At 44.9% G+C, this 18749-nt stretch overlaps 1 protein-coding gene across 6 annotated transcripts in view; it reads right to left on the bottom strand.

The window, feature by feature from the left end:
• Nucleotides 1-2405: 2405 nt before the first annotated feature.
• LOC142579698 (DNA damage-regulated autophagy modulator protein 1-like) overlaps nt 2406-18749 on the bottom strand; it is a 112443-nt gene continuing 96099 nt past the window's right edge. For all 6 annotated transcript variants that reach the window (XM_075690175.1, XM_075690174.1, XM_075690173.1 and 3 more), the window contains 5 exons: nt 17587-17654; nt 15553-15725; nt 11139-11316; nt 5556-5620; nt 2406-3595 (listed from right to left, as the gene is read on the bottom strand). In XM_075690175.1, the coding sequence (XP_075546290.1) occupies nt 3410-3595; nt 5556-5620; nt 11139-11316; nt 15553-15725; nt 17587-17654 (670 nt within the window). In that variant the 3' untranslated portion in view covers nt 2406-3409. The remainder of the gene's footprint in view (nt 3596-5555; nt 5621-11138; nt 11317-15552; nt 15726-17586; nt 17655-18749) is intronic.

The following is an 18749-nucleotide window of genomic DNA, read 5'->3' on the forward strand; positions in this document are numbered from 1 at the left end:
ATTTGGTGATTCATGATTTTGGGAACTGACCCCAAGGAAAACACGAAGTGGTGCTGACAACGGGTAATTTGATGAAATGAACGCCGAGGTTATAGAGATCAGATGCACGTGTGCAGCCGAAGAGCAACGTAAGAACCAATAAAATTACTGAGCCACCTTAAACAGTGGTGCGATACTAAGGTACCAAGATAAACGTTGGCAGCCGACTAGGCTCCGAGCACGTGTGTATCAATCACATGGAAAGAAACAAAAGTTCTTTCTGAGAAGCAGCAACTGACTGCGATCGCCATCCTGAAAGCGTCGCATGGCCACTGACTCGCGAAACCGCTTCGAAGTGTAGCACTTGAGAATGCCCTTACGCTAGACTCTCCACCTCGACCGACCGACCGATCGACCGACGGATGGGTAGGCGAGAAGGGCAGCGCCTTGACTACCCCCAATTCGTTTGATGTCTCTATGATACGGGTGTCGAAGGCTCCAACTACACATAATGAGCGAATGGTTGAACGCAATAGAATGACCAGAGAGAAAGGGGGATTGTGTGTAAGGGGATATTTAACGAATACTGGTGAGGCTTGCCAGGGCGTCGCGCCTAACCTCCTATTCCAGGTGATAAAGAATGGTAGCCCAATGCACTTTACAGATGCCCAATATGCAAAAAGCACCAGCACATGCGATATAGAAGCTAATTAAACTGTTTCATTGAGACTAGTGTCTCCGAGAAAGCTTAAAACTTCCATCGCTTCGCGGGGCGCAAACGCAGCGGTAGTGCACGAATGAAGTGCTTGGCGTAACTCAAGGCATAGCGGTACATTATAGCGTAGTACGCGTATAGCGTATAGCGTATATAGCACATTATAGCGGTACTATCTAAGGTGAAGTGCTGAAAGATCGCCTTAAGTGGGCTCTGCCTTCCTGTAAGTTAAAGGTAGGGCACAGGGGTGATCTTATCCATTAATTAAATATAATAAGTATATTCAAGTATTGACATTCAGTCAAATACGACGTACTCGTCACCGATTTTGTCGGTCAAGGCCACTCGGGATACGAAATCGAATATCTGGTCGCACGTGCGAATAGGTTCGTGCTGCTACTCTGAGTCGGTCAAAATTGCAAACGGCGAGCGACACGTAAAAGAAGACACAGGAGTTAATCCGTCTCACCCTGGAGAATATATCGTAAATCCTTGTGTAGAAAGACTGCGCGATGAACCAGCAGCTCAACTTGCATGCAAATTGCTTGCTGTTACGTAACGACGGGGCAGCCCTCGCAGAGCAACGCTGTGCTGCATCCCACATGTTTCAGTGCACAAAATACTTTGTGTCGTTGATAGGATGGTAGTCGGTACGTGACAAATTCAGAGACAACAAAACGGCCTGCGGGTCTGTGGAGATGACTCAGGTGCTCGCTGGCTGCTTTAAGATGTAAATGAAAGCACCACGCTAGACAGACAGCTTGGTACTGGTGGTAGGTGTCATGCGGCTGAGGTTCGAGATCATCGTGACACCGGTTGCCGGTAGCCTACATCTACACAGCTAAAGCAGATGGATCAGCAGTGACAGATCCGCCAGTGTAGACGCGGCGACGTTGCTCGTAGCAGCATAAAATGTGTCCTGGCGTAAAACATGTTGATGATAACACGAGGGTTGTCAAGCAGCTGTTTGTCATTCGAGTCACCGCGCAACGCTGTAATACAGAGCACCGCTTTCTTTTGTCGAGGGGCGACACTATGCTCTTATAGGCAGTTATGGGGAAGAGTCAACGAAAGTATTCGAGCGAGCCCCGTACCAGGTAAGGGGGTATCGACCTGCAACCAACCGCCCCCTATTCTTCAGGCTGCCTAACGTAGCAGGCTAGAGTAGTTTACCGCAGATCAATTTCTTATGGCAACTTTCTCGAGCTTCTCCTGCTTCTAACTTGTGTATCTGAGTGCACCACGTAAAAAGCAGGGCCCGTGTTCACAAGAAATCTTGCACGTCATAACCGTTCGTAAGAACGACTTCAAGCGAATCCTAATGCTGCACATATTATTAGCGAAGACAGCCAGCGAATGGCAAAGAGCACTTGCGAACGAGAATCTTGGTGAATTCGGCTACAGTTCTTTTGAGTCACATTTTGTTGTTCCCAGACAACTAACTGTAAGAAGCTTCGCACTTCACTGCGTGTAAGCTCACTACGTGCTCAGTTCCCGACTCAGTTCCTGACTATGGTGGCCTTGACTAAAATTGACGAGTCTAACTAAATGAAATACATGTTCAAGAATGAGATAACAATGTTCGGTGTCAATGTACTTACATGAAGTGATGTTTCTTCGGCAGTTGCTCTTTCTGCGTTGCAGCTTACCATAGAAAGTTACGATAGCGAATACTAAACCAAAGACGACGTTGAAAAATAAAAAAAAGAAATAAATGAAGCATTTTAATACAAACTGTACAGAGTATTTACAGGTTTCAATATATGTACGAGTGCGTTCAATCTGCGACTAAGGCGCTGCGAGCTTCTGTGAGCGTTTCCCGTTCAAAGTGGACATGCAGAAGCAACGTGGAGTCATATATGCTGCATGTAGTCCTTTCAAAACGGTGTAATAATGGAACTTTCTACGTATACGAGGGCATGCTTTAGAAAGTGACACATGGATTTGACCAGGTAATGTCACGATTGTAGAGTTGCATAATGGCTAGTCACCAGAAAGGCTCTGAATCTGGCTAAATTGTTTTCTTTCAAGCTCTAGCCATATGGCCCGTACATCTGAAAAGCAACAGCCAAATTTGAGCAAAGTGGTGATTGCAATCCATGCTGTCGTTTAGCAAGGAAGGCTGGCCACGTGCTACCAGCACACCTAATTGCGACTGCTGTTTTAATCGTTCCTGGAGTGTTCGTCGTCATGAACATCTGTGATCACTTAGTTTGATTGACAAATCAAATTGCACTCTTTCTTTAAATAGTTTCTGTTCGGCTTTCTGAGATTTCGAATTGTCGCTTCCGCTTTTACTGCATGTCAAGTTGAACATTAGTGTTTAACATCAGGTTGTTTTTCAAGTAAACGAGTCTGAAGTCAAACGATCCCACTGCGCTGACTCTCTCTTGCTTCCTCCTCCTCTTGCTTGAAGCTGAATAATGCAGATCCTAAACTTGCGTGACGAGGTATCCTTCCTGACTGCATACACTTAGTATTTTGGAATATCATCATAGACTTTCTGCCAGGAGCTAGCAACGACTAGCAACACTTCGTAACGCAGTGCACACAGTTCACAGGAGTGGGTTCCGGTTCCTAATGCAACTTCCCGTTTCGTACACAAAACCACTTCGTGAGGCTCGTTTGATGGCCAGTGCTGGGAGGCGCCCTGAATGCCCATTGACCTTAACGGCGAAACCCGCACTGCAGTGTCCACGCAGCCGCGTGATCCCACTAGAACTTCATCATTTCATTGTTCGATTCTTTCTCCTGCTGCGCTTCACTGTTGACAACGACGTTCTCTAGGTTGACGGTGACGTTGACCGCCTTCATGTCCGCGGAAAGCGTGAGGAAGTTGCACATGAGACCGATGATGAGAATCCACTCTCCAACGGAGGACCACGGGCTGAGGCCGCGATACTGCAATGAAAGCAGAAGAATGATCACTTTATGTTTAAATGTACTGGTGCTTATATACAGGTTCAAGAACTAAACAAATGCCACGTAGACGATGAAACAAGTGAGCAGTAGCTCCAGTAGGGCCGTGCAGAATTTCCATACCTTCAATATATTATTTTGGCATGATCTAAGGCGAAAACAACCTACAGATGTCTTTGTGAAGTTTTGACCGCAATATATAAGTATTTACACGCACGCACGCGCACACAGCGATAGAGAAAAAAAAACGAGACGCTGAATAAAACGTACCTTCTCAAAACTATAAATATAGACATGATTTTCAAAGCGCAGGAAGGCAGGAAAGGAATAGAAAAAAAAAACAGCGAAAGCAAAAAGCAGAAATTAAGATAGGTGCTACTCATACTTTAGCGCCTGTCTTACTTTCTACTCCAGGAACCAACGTTGCTGTGCCCCTTGTGGCTGGGCGTGGCGCTTACGAACACTCTACTCCCACCGTACTGGGATGGTCGATTGCCCGATGTGCGAATCCTGTGGGTACGAGGAAATCACGGAGCAGCTATTGCACATCGTCGTCCAACGACGGCCAACGCCTCTTTCTGCGGGAAACTTTACCCCAACTTGATTTGAGACCGTTCTCTGAGTCAAAGGTACTCGGACCCTGGCCACATCCGTCAATGGCACAAAAGCAATTTGTGCACTACTGAATTACTTGAAGTGAACGGTCCTGACATACTGCTGATAGTGATCCTACGTATCCTGCCATGTGCACCCAGTGCCCCCCTCTCTCTCTCTTTTGCTCTTTCTACATACTCCGCTTCTCTTAGCCCAGTGTAGGGTAGCAAACCCGACGCTCATCTGCTTGACCTCCCTGCCTCCCTTCTCCTTGCTCTCTCTCTCTCTTTCCTTTTGCTGGTATTTTTATTTTCGTTTCCTGAGTTTTTGCTGTACAAAAATAGTGTCGCGCAGTATTCACCAATTCACTCAAGTAACTTTATGAATGCAGACTTCTCAGAACCTCATTGCTCTTTCAGGGTGCTTGATTAAAGCACAGCGAAATTTGTCTTATGGCAAAGATATAAACAGATGGCAAATGCTACTGAAAAGCGAACAAGTCTGCATGTGCACACACATGCGTGCCATATAGTAAACACTGCTTGTGAAACACGACTCGAAAGACATATTTTATTCCCGAAGGCGTTGCTGCCGAGGTGTGACGTGGGAATCGAGGTATGCAAGATATGCCTACAGTCGCTAAGTAGCAGGAGCATGCCTGATGAGACAGAAAAAAAAAAGCTTAATGCGATTGAAAAGCGGTGACGTTGGCTAGAAGAGCTTGTCTCTGGCCTGCCACTCCATAACCCGGCGTGAGTGTCCGAAGTCGTAGAATGCCGACGAGCCGCGGTAAAAGCTTGTCGCACGACTGGCCCTAGTCGGCAAACCGAATACTCTCTCCAATAATTTCTGTTACGTCCCAAGGCAGAGCCTCCATCTTTATGTTATTCGGAAGCTTTGGCGGTAAAATACAACCAGGGTGCGTGGCTTGGTACGAACTTCAGCACCTTCACGCTGAAGGCACGCTTCCCCGAATTTGCACCAATCAAGGAAGCATTGTTTTGCGCTGTCCGAAGGTTCCGGACGTAGACCGGGCGTAGATTCTACTCCCTAAGGGCATACTGGGAAATGCTGGCCCTATACCGACAGCGCTATTGAGCCAGTCAGGATGCTGTGGCGCATCGATGCGCAAGGAGCATCAAGCAGCGCATGGTCGTTGTCACTGGCATTAGTAATTTGAATAGGAAAACACTGCGGAAGCAACAGATCAGAGCCCGCACGGTAACATAGGTGATGAAGTACATGTGTCCCATGTTGTTCATTCCAATTATTCTCCTTATTTCAAGAAAGCATCAGAAAGTACAGCATCGTTTCAAGATTCTCATTTCAAGTTCGGATCCAGACTTACAATAGTGCCACGATGTGGGTTGGGCTTGAAGTCTTCTAGGCTGTTGAATGGAGCAAATGCGGCCACTGTTTGGTTTCGTCAAGGTAGAAGAGGACAGCAAAGTTTCGCAGTAACAATGAGCTTTCTTTGGATTGTACAAAATGCCTATCGTAACTGCAAATTGAAAGTTCACAGCGCCGCATATTCACTGCCTGGAATAACATTAGTGTTTCAAGACGTTTCTCTTATCATGCTTTTGTAGATGATAGTTAGTGGCTTGACAGGGAGCCATGTTGACTAATAAGTTGTACATTAGACAATTACACATTAGCAGGCTATTGGCACTCACATCTCTTTCATTCTGATAGGCTACCCGTCTTTCTTAATATAATTGCAACTCACATTAATTTTCAAGGTGTTCCTTTGTAATAGTTGTATGTTTCTCTATTCAAAAACCTAACAAGTAAGGTCGCTAAGGAAAATTGCATGAAATGGTCAAAAGAATGTACATTGCTGATGAAAAAAATAGAACGATTTGCTATATAAAAAGAGCAAGTGAAAGTGATTCGCTTTAAAACAGGATAAATAGTCACGAAATCAATCAGTTTATAAAATGAGTGACATGCTCGACGGCGCACCTATATTTATTGCAGCGATGATATTTACGTATATGGTGTTGGGCTGCTGAGCACGAGGACGCGGGATCGAATCCCGGCCACGGCGGCCGCATTTCGATGGGGGCGAAATGCGAAAACACCCGTGTGCTTAGATTTAGGTGCACGTTAAAGAACCCCAGGTGGTCAAAATTTCCGGAGTCCTCCACTACGGCGTGCCTCATAATCAGAAAGTGGTTTTGGCACGTAAAACCCCAAATATTATTATATTTACGTATAGCGCGTATTGTTTCGTTACGTAATTCTCACACGAACAGAGGGTTAGCAGCGCAGCTGTAGTGGTGGTAGAAATGGCGTTACGTATTCGCCAACACGTTCTATGTGCGCTGCCCTGTGTCGAGCCACGTCGGGCGATGGCGTTGTCTTGGCGAAACGGACGTCGGCGAAGACTTCGAGAAAAACAAGCCTCAGTGTTGAAAAGATGGAGGGAATTAGGAAGGTCATTCGTCTTGTGTCTTGGCGAAACGGACGTCGGCGAAGACTTCGAGAAAAACACGCCTCAGTGTTGAAAAGATGGAGGGAATTAGGAAGGTCATTCGTCTTGTTATACCAACTTCGTTATTTTGGTCTTGCGACTACACAGCATGACAGATAATTTGAGCTTCTGAAACTCGTAGCTTGCATGCTTCGACATAGTCTGGAGATAAACATCATTCACGTGATCGACAATGTCCACGAGCACCCAGTCTACTCGATATGCAACCTAGGCACCACTAATGTTTGCACATAATAAATACTTCGGTGAATGATTACACACTTCGAGTCGAAAAAGAAACGTAATAATACGTAAAACCTCCACGCTGCAAGAATACATAGAAATTAGTATGAAACTGCAGAGCTTGAGAAAGTGAAAGCAACAGCGACAAAACGAGACGTTAGCAAGAATGACATGCTCTGGAAGAGAGGAGCATCTCTTTCACACTTTACAGTTCGTTTTCTGGAAGACCTGTCCTCTAAAACACGTTCTTTTCTGAAATGATGGTCAGTTAGAGCGTTACTCTGTATTAACATTATCAAATGTATCTGTTATTGTCTTCAAACTGCAATGTGCCAATCGCTGAAAGCGTGTGCGTACGATTTTTTGCTTCTGGGAGTTAATGTGACGAAGGAGCAACATAACGGAGCTCCAAAGGTTAAGCGATACGTCCCTCTGGACCAGAAAACGTTTCAGTAACTGAAAAATGGGAATGTTTACGGTAGGTTGCAATGACATAAGCTATTCAGAAGCGTCCTCAAGTTTTTTTTTTCACTGTGGACGTGAGAGCTGCTAAAGGCGACATCGTAAGTAGCTTCATATGGCCTCGTGTAAGCAACGCAACGTCCCATGTCAGAGTAGTGAAACTCTAGGAGCCACATCAAATGCGATGTTTAGAGGCGTGCCATGTAGTTCTACGGACGCATCAGGTATATTGGGATCAGTGCTTGTAGCGTTCTGTCGCCGAACAGAAGGCAAAGGTTTCGTCTGCAAGACACGGCGGCCGCATCTTCCGAGAAAATCGTATTGCACCGTACGCCTCATTTCTGGGAATTCGGGACTAGATGCACCCGGAGTACCAGGTGTTTAAATTAATACACAACGCTAACTGCGGCCCCCTTACGTAGTTGAAGTACAGAAAGAGAGAGCGATTGTGACGAGGAAGATGTGCAATTTTGTGCGAACTTTCAGGCAGCAATACTTGGTTCCTTGGGGAGGGGGGATATAAAGATGAAAGGAGATAGAGAAGGTCGAGACAGAGCCCTTGGTTGTCAGCGGTAGGCAGGCCGCGCATTCACAAGTTTCACGAAAACCCCGTGTCCTCTGGGAACTTGAGAAGGTGCCTGAAGGCGGAGCTGAGGCGCCGGCCAGGGAAAAGCAGTTGCGATGCCGATATCGCGGGGAGTCCCAGGCATCGGAATTACGCGCAGAGAAAAGCCCTCTCTTTGGGAGAGGGTGCTATGAGAGGGTGCTACCGGGTACCAGGCACAAATAGTCAATTGTCTGTACGCGGTTCCTCCCATTTTAGCTCAATTCGAGACAGTCAATGAGTCAACAAATTAGCTCGGTAGTTCCTCTCCGGCAAAATATTCTAAAAATATTTTTAATGAAATGGAGGTATCGAAAGCTGAGACAGCTCGCTTTGAGTATACATCTGATTTATGGTTATTGTGCTAGTTCAAAAGAAACTGTGCGGACATCGCTTGCAACAAATATACGGACATCTCCCCTGCTTCTCACGATGATGGTGAAAACACACTACCATAGGGCTTCCTTGCAGAAGGCACAATGTGCAGCTAGTTTGAAAAACACGCCACGATCAAATATTTAAATCAAACTGTATTGGCGGCTGCTTGCAGAGCATAACCAATCAAATATAAGAAAATACGATTAGAGAAAGAATTCAGTTGATGCGCCAATATTACTGCCCAGGCAAAACTCTTCGATGTCATGCGGCTTATCAGGCAACTCACGAATAAGCGCTACCAACAAAATGAACAACGAGAACTGCTGTTTCTGAAATTCTGAGGCGTGCAAAGCCACAAGGAAATGTTTGCCGATCGTGGTTCGTGGTGATATATTGTTGAGTAGCTGTCTCTCTTTACGCTCATTCGTCGCCTGTGTTGTGTAGCAGTGTCTTTTTCTTCCTTATCGTCTTTTTCTCCAGCAGTGTCTTTTCTCCCACGAGTGGGGAGGCCGGACCCTTAGGCGCCGGCCGGGCCACCGCGCTGCCGTCCGCCTTTTATACTGACGACAGAAGCCCGGTTTTGTAATTTACCAAACTGTTTAGTGAATGCTTCCCGACTCTTTTGTGCACTTTCGCTTTCTAGACGCCCATAGTTCTTTGCTCTAGTTCTTCAAAAGTCCGGCTGCGGTCTCGCTAGTTTCATGTATGTCGTTGCTTTCGTTGATTTGTAATTCTTTAGGCAGACGGCTGTCATCGAATTTAAACTTGGCGAAGCCCGCCCTCGATTGCCTGTACGTGTTTGATTTGTGAGGCATGATTGGTTCTGGTCAACGAGGAGTTGTGATTGGTCTTTTTGTTTGCTCTCTGGCGGGGCGTTGGGATGATTCCCGAGGCACACGGCGTGAATTCGCGCTGGAGACACCAAGAGACCAGGTGGCAACGAGTGCTGCTCATCTGCCATAGTTATGTATTGCGCAAGTGCCTAAATCTGTAATTCGGGTAACTAAAGGTACAACCAAGTCAGGAAAATGTCTGCGTATCTCCTGCGCGCTCGTCTGAGCTCTCCTGCGCGGGACAAGTAGCGATAACATTCTTACGCGTCATTTCTTACGCTGCTGCAAGGCGTCAAGTGAAACCCACGAGAACTGAAACCTTTAAATGTGACACGACTAACTTTTTGGAATCGCAATGCTAGCCAAATTGAAATGTTTGCTGACGGTGAATTTCGAAGCGTATGCAGTGGATTTACAAATTCTTACGCCGCTATTATATAGCTTCGCTATATAATAGCGGCGACTGTGCATATTGTAACACGCCTGAAACTACGGCGTAGTCAATTTCGCATCAACTTAGCTAGGTTGTTAGTTAATCTCTCCCTCACAATTTAAAACGGGCCTAGCACTTGGCGTTGCCTTTACACCGTAAAAAAATGCGAATAGTTAAGCTTTAATAATAGGAGTCGTAATGAAAATGAATACGCTTCTCATGGGGATTGTATGGTAATGTGCTACAAGGGCGCTACCTGTTCAACGCCCAGCCACCAAAACAGGCGCCAGCATCAGACGCAGTGCAGACTGTTGTTATCGATTAACTTTCAAATCCTATCAAAAGTAGGCTCTCCAGGAAGAGCGTCATTAGGAAAAACTAGGGCAAGTTTCACCACCACCACAAACGCAGGTGGGTACTTTGTTTATGGCTATCTGGGCGATAAGTTCTATGCGTGTTGTTGACGGCAGTAAAATGTAACGAACTTTGCTGGAATGACCAAAAGGGAATAGTAGAATGTGAATGACGAGCATCCAAGATCAGAAAACTGCTATGAAGAGAAAAAAGAGCCTACAACTGCATGGAGGTGCATTTTTTGACGGCGTGGGGATTGCTGCCGTCAGAATGACACTAACACAATGTTCTTGTGTAAGAGTTTGTTTGGCGATTTCAACACATTCGCTAATCCCGTCACGCAATGGTGTCCTGACCTGCAGCACCATGGCCTGGGATCCTCCAGTGCACTTTCAATTGTTTGATAACCAAGCTCGATCCACGCTACGGTCTAACGGACAAGGAAAGCATGAAGACAAGGAAGCAGAAAAGACCTGGAAGCATGCTGGCCATCTGTTATGTTTGCATGCTTATAAATGCCAGTATGATTGCAGTGCGATAGTACAGTAGCCAATGCTCCCGCTTTTTGACCTGTTGGCTAAAATCAAAGTGTTCAAACTGATCGAAGTGAACTTCGACGAACAATAAAGGAATAAAAGAAAAGTGACACACAACATTACAGCGACTCGACGTCAGGTGTGGGGGTTTAAGGGGTCAGTGTGGCAAAGAGTAAGGGTGGAGGGTGGTCGCATTTCCTCCCTCATGACGTACAAGACACAAGCAAATAAGTTATTTTCTACGAGTAGTAAAATTTTTTCCTTCAATGGTTGGCGGCGCCTTAAATATTAAACGGGGACCATTATCCTCAGGGGCCTCACGAATTTGCGTTTTTAATTTCTTCGTAAATAATTAAGTATTTGTTGCATAAAAAATTGGTAGGATTGAGTACTCTATTGCCGCATACTTCAATTTATTCGAGAACATTCTTGGTTTCAGTCATTCGCGAGGGTCTTAGAATATGTTTCATTCCATAAAACGCGAAATCACGTAAACTTACCACACCCTCCCAGTCCCGCCCACCCACTCGGACTGGCTGATAAGTTCGCCCCTTCTTCCCACCCCGCAAGAGCGAGCATGTTGGCAGCAAACAACGCGTTTGTCAAGGATACTGGCTATAGCACCGCCAATGCTGGCCAACGAGGCGACTATCCTGGCGTATCCGAGCATTGGACGACAGTGTTCGTGCCCCAGCAACCACACGAACATGGCCTGGATGATGAAGTAGCCCGTCGAGAAAACGAAAGCCAAACCGGCGCCAGCGATGTGTGGAAGGAGAACAGGCAGCAACTGCGGAATAAAAAAAAATTAGCACAAAAGAATCTAAGGTTCAGGAGAAAGAGCATCTAAATTTGAAGATGTATAATTAATGTACGTTCGAGTACATTCGCCTTGAGGATTAAATGTGCGTGCATATTGAGAACGCGCTTGTTAACGTCACTCCAATGGACATTAAGTTTGATGTGACAAAGCATATAGCTAAACGAAGCCACGCTTGCAACTTGATGAAGAAGAACTTGCAAAAAAGTGTGATTTTGCAAGAGGCAAAATTTTAAGAAAAGTGGCTAATTTATGACCGGGCGTTTAGACTCCAGCGTCATTTGCATTCCATACTCATAGGTTCGTGCAGATTCAAACGAAGAAGTCTAAATGAAAACATAAATCATAGCGCTTCCTGTATTATATGCGTTTGACGTAAATGAGGTGCATATTGTATATTGTTAATGCTAGTGTAAAGCATTCGTGTGAAACGTCTAAACCAGCGCTGCACTCAGATGCGTCTAGTCCGAGAAACTTTTCAAAGCTATATCTTTGTCTACAGCCGAACATCCTTCGTGACCTATGAATGTGCAACGTGTTTTATTGCATAACACTAAGTCAGTCTAGATTGATAAGGTATTCCTTCCTTCAAAGCTCTACATTTGTTAATGTTATCGTAGTGGTCAAATATCAGAAGAGAAAATGAACCTGAAAGTTCCACTTCATGATTATTGCGCCGTAAGTCAAGTACCAGTACGGCCAGATTTCAGATTTATTATCAGAATACGTGTGATACAGTGCAAAAGAATGCATAAATGCGCAGGGCGTCTCAAAGCCACGAGAATCAGAGCGAGGCCTCCTGTTAGACTGTACATCCTGGTGAACAGCGATAAACGCAAGAAAATACATTAGACGAAATGTTGATGCAAGTCAGAATAAAACATACTTGACAATACTCTACACGGAAAAGCTGTTAGCATGAATAATATGAAATAATCATGCGTTTAACAAATGCGACCGCAAGTTCTTTTTAGATATATTACGATGGATCCCTTCCTAATTTCCGCAGGCAAAGAACTCAAAAATGAAACTGATGAAAAATGTTGCGTATACTTGTCGTAATTCGTGCTGTGTTTAGACAAGAGTAATTACATAATGTTACAAAGCTAGTCAATGGTAAACGAGGAAACTGGTTTGGGAGTGTGAATTCAAGGATTTCAAACATGCATATTTTCGTATTTGAGCCATTGTGATGCGGTGAAGGATCTTGAGCTTACTAAGTTTAGTCTTTGGCTTTTTTGAATGCATTGTGCAGCAATACCTCGTTATAACATAGTTCAATGGGGAGTCAAATTGCTTTGTCATATCCATTATCGCATGTACGGCACTATGGATCTTTGTGGTGATTTCAAATTTTATTACACTTAGTTCGTTATTTCCATCATTTCGTTATATGCCGCTTGGTTACGACGAGGTCTGGTTGTAGTCTGTCCTTAGAAATAACTTACCAATTTACCAAGGCCTCAGCAGACGTCGCAAAGACAATGACGTCACAGCGAGCTAGTCCTGGAACTTGGAGGCGATGTTGCCACCTGTATTTTCTTCTTGCGTATTTTATGTGTTGCGAAGCCTGTGCGCACGATAAGGTTGACTTCTGTTTAGTATTGTAGAATAGTTATTTACTTACACGACTCAAGTTGTATTTCTCTTTAGTATCCTGTTGTACGAGCGTGCACGAAAATTTCTTCGAGTGAGTGTTAAAAACATAGCATGTTGGTTTGCTTACTGAAGATTAGTGTCCACTAAAGGACGCGCGCGTGTTACCGGGTATCAAGAGAGAGAGAGAGAGAAAAGGATGCATAGAACGGTAGGGAGGTTAACCAGAAGCAGTTCCGGTTGGCTACCCTGCACGGAGGGAAGGTTGAAGGGGGATAAAAAAAGATAGAGAGCGGAAAGCCGAGATATAAAGAAATAGAGACGAGCAAGATCAAACCGCGTACGCTACAGAGCGGTAGGGGGCGGCTTTCTTACAGTCTGTCGTGAAGCCCCGCCGACCTCAGGAACCTTAATAACGCGAGTAAGGCCTTTAGCGTGGATGTTCTGAAGGAGTACTTACCTAAAGGTTTGAATTCTGATAGTGTACGATTGTCCAACTGGTCCTGTACTCTGCATAGCACTTTTCTCAGGGCACTATATCGCGGGCAGACACTGATAATATGTACGAGAGTCTCATCAATAACTGAACGTTAAGTGATTATCATTTCAGCAGTGCCCAAATGCCAATGGTTTAACGCTTCGGCTGATACACGCAAACCACTCGACACTTACTGTCTGCACATCAACTTCCTTAAGAAAGCAGGAACTTTGCCGACTTGAGAGTCTGCAAAAGGCGGAAGAGAAAGATAGCAGAAAGTAGCGTTGAGGTATAAGAAGGCAGTAAGAGACATTAACAGATATAGAAAAGAGATAGTGAAACTGACATGCAGTGTACGTACACTGAAAGGACCGAGTGTCTGTTAAGGATGCAATTAGAGGCTGGATTCATGGCAAGTCCTCTAGACAGACAAGGAGCAAGAAACATAGGTGATAGGTGCCAAGGGCACATTACATTTCCTATACTTAGCGCTCGGCAATGTGACTATGACACTAGGAGGTGCTGAGAGGTGGATGAGCACTGTCGCGATATAATGCTACACAAACGTGCTCCGAAAAAAGAGCATTCAGCTCTTCATGCTGCTGCACCGGCCAAATGCATTAAATGAACAGCCTGATTTATGATTGCGGGATTACTAAACAATATAGGCGTCATTATGCTATCATCGCTTCATAGCGCTTCAAATGAAAAAAAAAAGAAAGTGAAAGAAAACTAGATCTCAGTTGACGGAAGTGGTGAAAAGAAGCTGCAGTTGAGGGGGGGGGGGGCGAGTAATCCCTTAATTTGCAGTGAAATACACATTTCGCAAGGACAACATCGGATTAAGGGCAAGAGGCCTACACGCAGTATTAATATTGTAGCTTCGTAGCAAAGGCCCAAGGGCTGGTGAAAGGGGATGGAAGGGAGTAACGCTGACATGGCTCGGACTTCACCATAAGCTTCAATTACGGAGGCGCAGGGATGCTACAACTTCATAGGTGAAGTTGAGGACACTTGTCAAAGCTGCTACTCAATATGGAAATGGGATACGACGGCAAAGAGAGCCAAAAGGGCATGACTGAAACATGAAAAGGCGCCACTGCCAGAACACGAGATAGAAGACGTGAAAGGACATAACCACAAAAAAAATTATTATTCTGCTTCTCTTTCTTAGATACATTTTCACATAATTAGGTGCGTTCGTTCTCCCTTGACATGAGCAGAATAAGCGTACTATAGCTGAGGACGTGCTTCAACTGCGGCTAGTTGGTATGATATGATTTACCTAATTTGCGGGTGCTAAGGTGCCACACACAGGGACATTGTTACGGTAACGCGAGCTAAAGTCCCGACTTTGGTTCTTGCTTACGTGTCAGTGTCCTTGCGTGTGCTACCTTAGTAGCGCAACCACGTGTATGGCGCGGATAGTTATTCCAGAGCGCGTGAGCTACTAGCACCCTATTCTTTTTAGATTTACGAAAGATAGGTGAGTAACGGGCGGAAACGTAACATACATACATACATACATACATACATACATACATACATACATACATACATACATACATACATACATACATACATACATACATACATACATACATACATACATACATACATACATACATACATACATACATACATACATACATACATACATACATACATACATACATACATACATACATACATACATACAGACAGACAGACAGACAGACAGACAGACAGACAGACAGACAGACAGACAGACAGACAGACAGACAGGTAGATAGATAGATAGATAGATAGATAGATAGATAGATAGATAGATAGATAGATAGATAGATAGATAGATAGATAGATAGATAGATAGATAGATAGATAGATAGACAGACAGACAGACAGACAGACAGACAGACAGACAGACAGACAGACAGACAGACAGACAGACAGACAGACAGACAGACAGACAGACAGACAGACAGATAGATAGATAGATAGATAGATAGATAGATAGATAGATAGATAGATAGATAGATAGATAGATAGATAGATAGATAGATAGATAGATAGATAGATAGATAGATAGATAGATAGATAGATAGATAGATAGATAGATAGATAAAGTTCGCCCATGATAGAGCTTGACTAACCCATGTGCCATCCCGTCGTATGTGACTGACGGGGTTGGTAGCGACCATGGCCAAACCTACGCCGGCCAGCAAGCCGCTAATCAGCGACAGGTAGTTGAGCAGTGTGACGAACTTCTTGCGCTTGCACTCCACCGCGCGAACCGCGAAGAAGCGCACCAGCATGGGTATTAAGCCTGCGATTGCAAACGAGAACGTTCATTCCACCCTGCGTGTCGGGCACATTGTATGGCAACTGATATGACATCGGAATGCGATGGCAGCTGAGAGTATATATACGTGAAATTCTGGGAACCAGTTGCACGAAAACACATGCGCCATTGACCGCGTACCCGAGGAAAAAAACAAGCCACCAGGCACGAATCTATCAAAGTGATTCCCCAAAATCTCCCAAGAATATTCGCTTGGTGTTCCGTGATTACTGATGACACCTTCGATTGATCATTTTACAGCGCTATGACACTTCTACAAAATTCACCAACAAACGATACAACTTTCGTACAAAATGCAACTTTAGAGTGGTGTTAGAACAATAAGCAGCAATTGTAGGCAAAATTACGCTTCACTCTAGCCAGAAGAAACCGTTCGTGCTCACAGCAAAGTTTCACTTCTGTCTTACACGACCTTTGAAGCTATTTGGGAAGCTCGGAAATGACCAGTCAAATGTGCTATGAGCATCCGCTTCAGGAGACGACAGGGGGACTGTATCGTATACTGTATCATATATGATTTAGAACAGGTCAGCACAGACGCAGCTCTCAATGTGCAGTAGTATGGAGCAGTTAAGGAGGGTTGGGTTAAGCTCGCATAAATGTAAAAGACTAATACACGAATAAGAAATGGCACCACTAAAATAACATTCACTAAAATAAGCAATACGTGAATGTTTCAGGAAAATTAAGCAAGTACCCGTGGCGTGGGAAAAATTTTAAAAATTGACTCGCCCTTCCGACCCTCACAAAGTGGATGTCCAATGAAGCTGTTTAAAACCATCACTACAACTGCTGAGGGGGGTATGGCATGCTTTATTGCTTTAGAGTAATGGTAGCAATGGTAATTTTGACAGCACGCCACCGCCAATAGCGTTGCTTCAACAACATTGAAATTAGTTGCTATGCTGATTCTTTTATATAAGAAAACCTAGCGACGCCACTGCCCACGTCGCCAGCTACCGTCGGCGCGGCACCTTGCTTAACAGTAATCTTTACCGGGAAACGTATGCGGGGAGTGCTAAACGCGCTTCGCATTGTTAGCAGGAGCGCCTTGTCGTCAATGATGTGGTTAAGGTAATTGCATTGCGCTTGCTCTTTACTGAAACGCATGCTGCACTGTATCTTGTATGCGTGATTCCAAAGAATGTATGCACCGTTCACTTCACTTTGCTGACTGCTTCTAGCATCTGCCTTGTGGGGGTACGAGCCACGACTCCTGGCCATGCACGGCCGCCGGGATCGGCCCACATTTTTGCTGGTGGTCGCGGACACGAAAAATGCCGACCAACTATATAGGCGAACAGCTTCGCTGTAATAAAAGCACAAACCCGCCAGGGTTTCCAGCTTCTCTATGAAGTACAACTTCATATTTTGTCGGCGCAGTGGGGTCTTGGTGCAACGGAGTATGGGCTGACATACGTATCCGCATACTTCTGGATAAGATAATCCCCAGCAATCTCCAGTGTACGTTGGCCGTTTTCTGCGAACGACGAACACATGCTGACACACGCAATTGCTATTGCTCTTGCGAAACCAGGAGTGTATTTGTCGACAGATTGCAGCAATAGATACGAACGTTTGCTTTTGATCAGCCTTCTGCTATTGTCATAAAACCCCTTCAGATAACGCATGTTTTAGCGTGCTCAAAAGAGTCCTCTACTCACAAGATAGTGTTCGTGAGACTTTCCATTTGTCAACATCTTGATTGCACTAATAACGGCCGAAAACGATCAGTGCTCGTAGACAAATAAAAGTAAGTCACCAGAGCATTGCTCACGATGAGACAGTGAAAACACTTCGGAGAGGGAAAGTTGTGGCTCTTTACCCGAAAGGATGCAGGCGATCAGGGCGAGTCCGAATAGTGCGCTTTGCGGAGGATTGCCACCAGCATCGCTGGAAAAACAGAAAACGACAGTAGCATCAGAAAGCTGAACATAAAGAAAAGCCAACACACAAGAAAAAGCAGCATTTTGCCACCGCACGCACACTAAGAGAAACGAGTTCTCAGTGAAATAAAGGCATAGTCATCGTCATATAGTTTTGTACAAATAATAATAATAATAATAATATACGTTACGGTGAATGCCGTACAATAGGCGTACACAAGGCCGAACTAATGGGATATATTTCAATTATATGCCCTCACCGCTATACGCATATATGAAGCAGGGGAAGCGCAGATTCACTTATGCTGCGCTTTAGCGAAGTCATATACTTACACCACAGTGTAACAAGCTCGTAACTTGTGTGCCTGAAATTCTCCACGGTAACATCTACTTCCGCCGCTTTAGATGTTCAGTTCACAACAAGGGCTTCGTCCACCGTGCACGCCTTGCACGTGGAAATGGTTAGCTCGGCTCAACGACCATATTTAATCGGCCTTCAGAGACATATACTGCACCTCTTGTAGAGTTCGCCCGAACAGCGCTCATCAAGGCGCCAACTATACCGGGCGAAAGTGAGGTTACATCCCAGCCATCCACCCGACTATCATCTGCGCATCCATCAACGACACCGTAAATCCCAGCTGGACTTTACTCAAGAGAACAGATATGTACAGTGCCCACAGAGTCAAACTCCATGCGCTCAGTACACGGCTGCGGCGCTTTTTGTGCAGCCGGTGTGCTCTGCGGATCGACAATCTGGTGCATTGTGGTATACGACAAAAGCAAGAGGATTTGCTACGTATTTTCGCTGTAGTTGGAAAAAAAAAGGACGAAATTGAAAGAATGAGCGCGGCGAGTTCCTCGAAAACTGAAGTAGCGTACGATTATTGACTTTCTGCGCCGTTGGCGGATGTCACCTCAAACGAGACCTCTGTGAAAGGATGCATAAAAAGCAACGCGGTTAACCAGGTGTAGTTCCGGTTGGTTACCCTGCACGGAGGAAGAGAAAGGGGATAAAAAAGATAGGTAGAGCAGAACAGGAGAGAGACACAGAGAGATGAGCACTAATAGAGAAACAACAACACAAATAATACACTCAATG

This window comes from Dermacentor variabilis, chromosome 4, assembly GCF_050947875.1.
Source record: "Dermacentor variabilis isolate Ectoservices chromosome 4, ASM5094787v1, whole genome shotgun sequence".
Taxonomy (NCBI): domain Eukaryota; kingdom Metazoa; phylum Arthropoda; class Arachnida; order Ixodida; family Ixodidae; genus Dermacentor; species Dermacentor variabilis.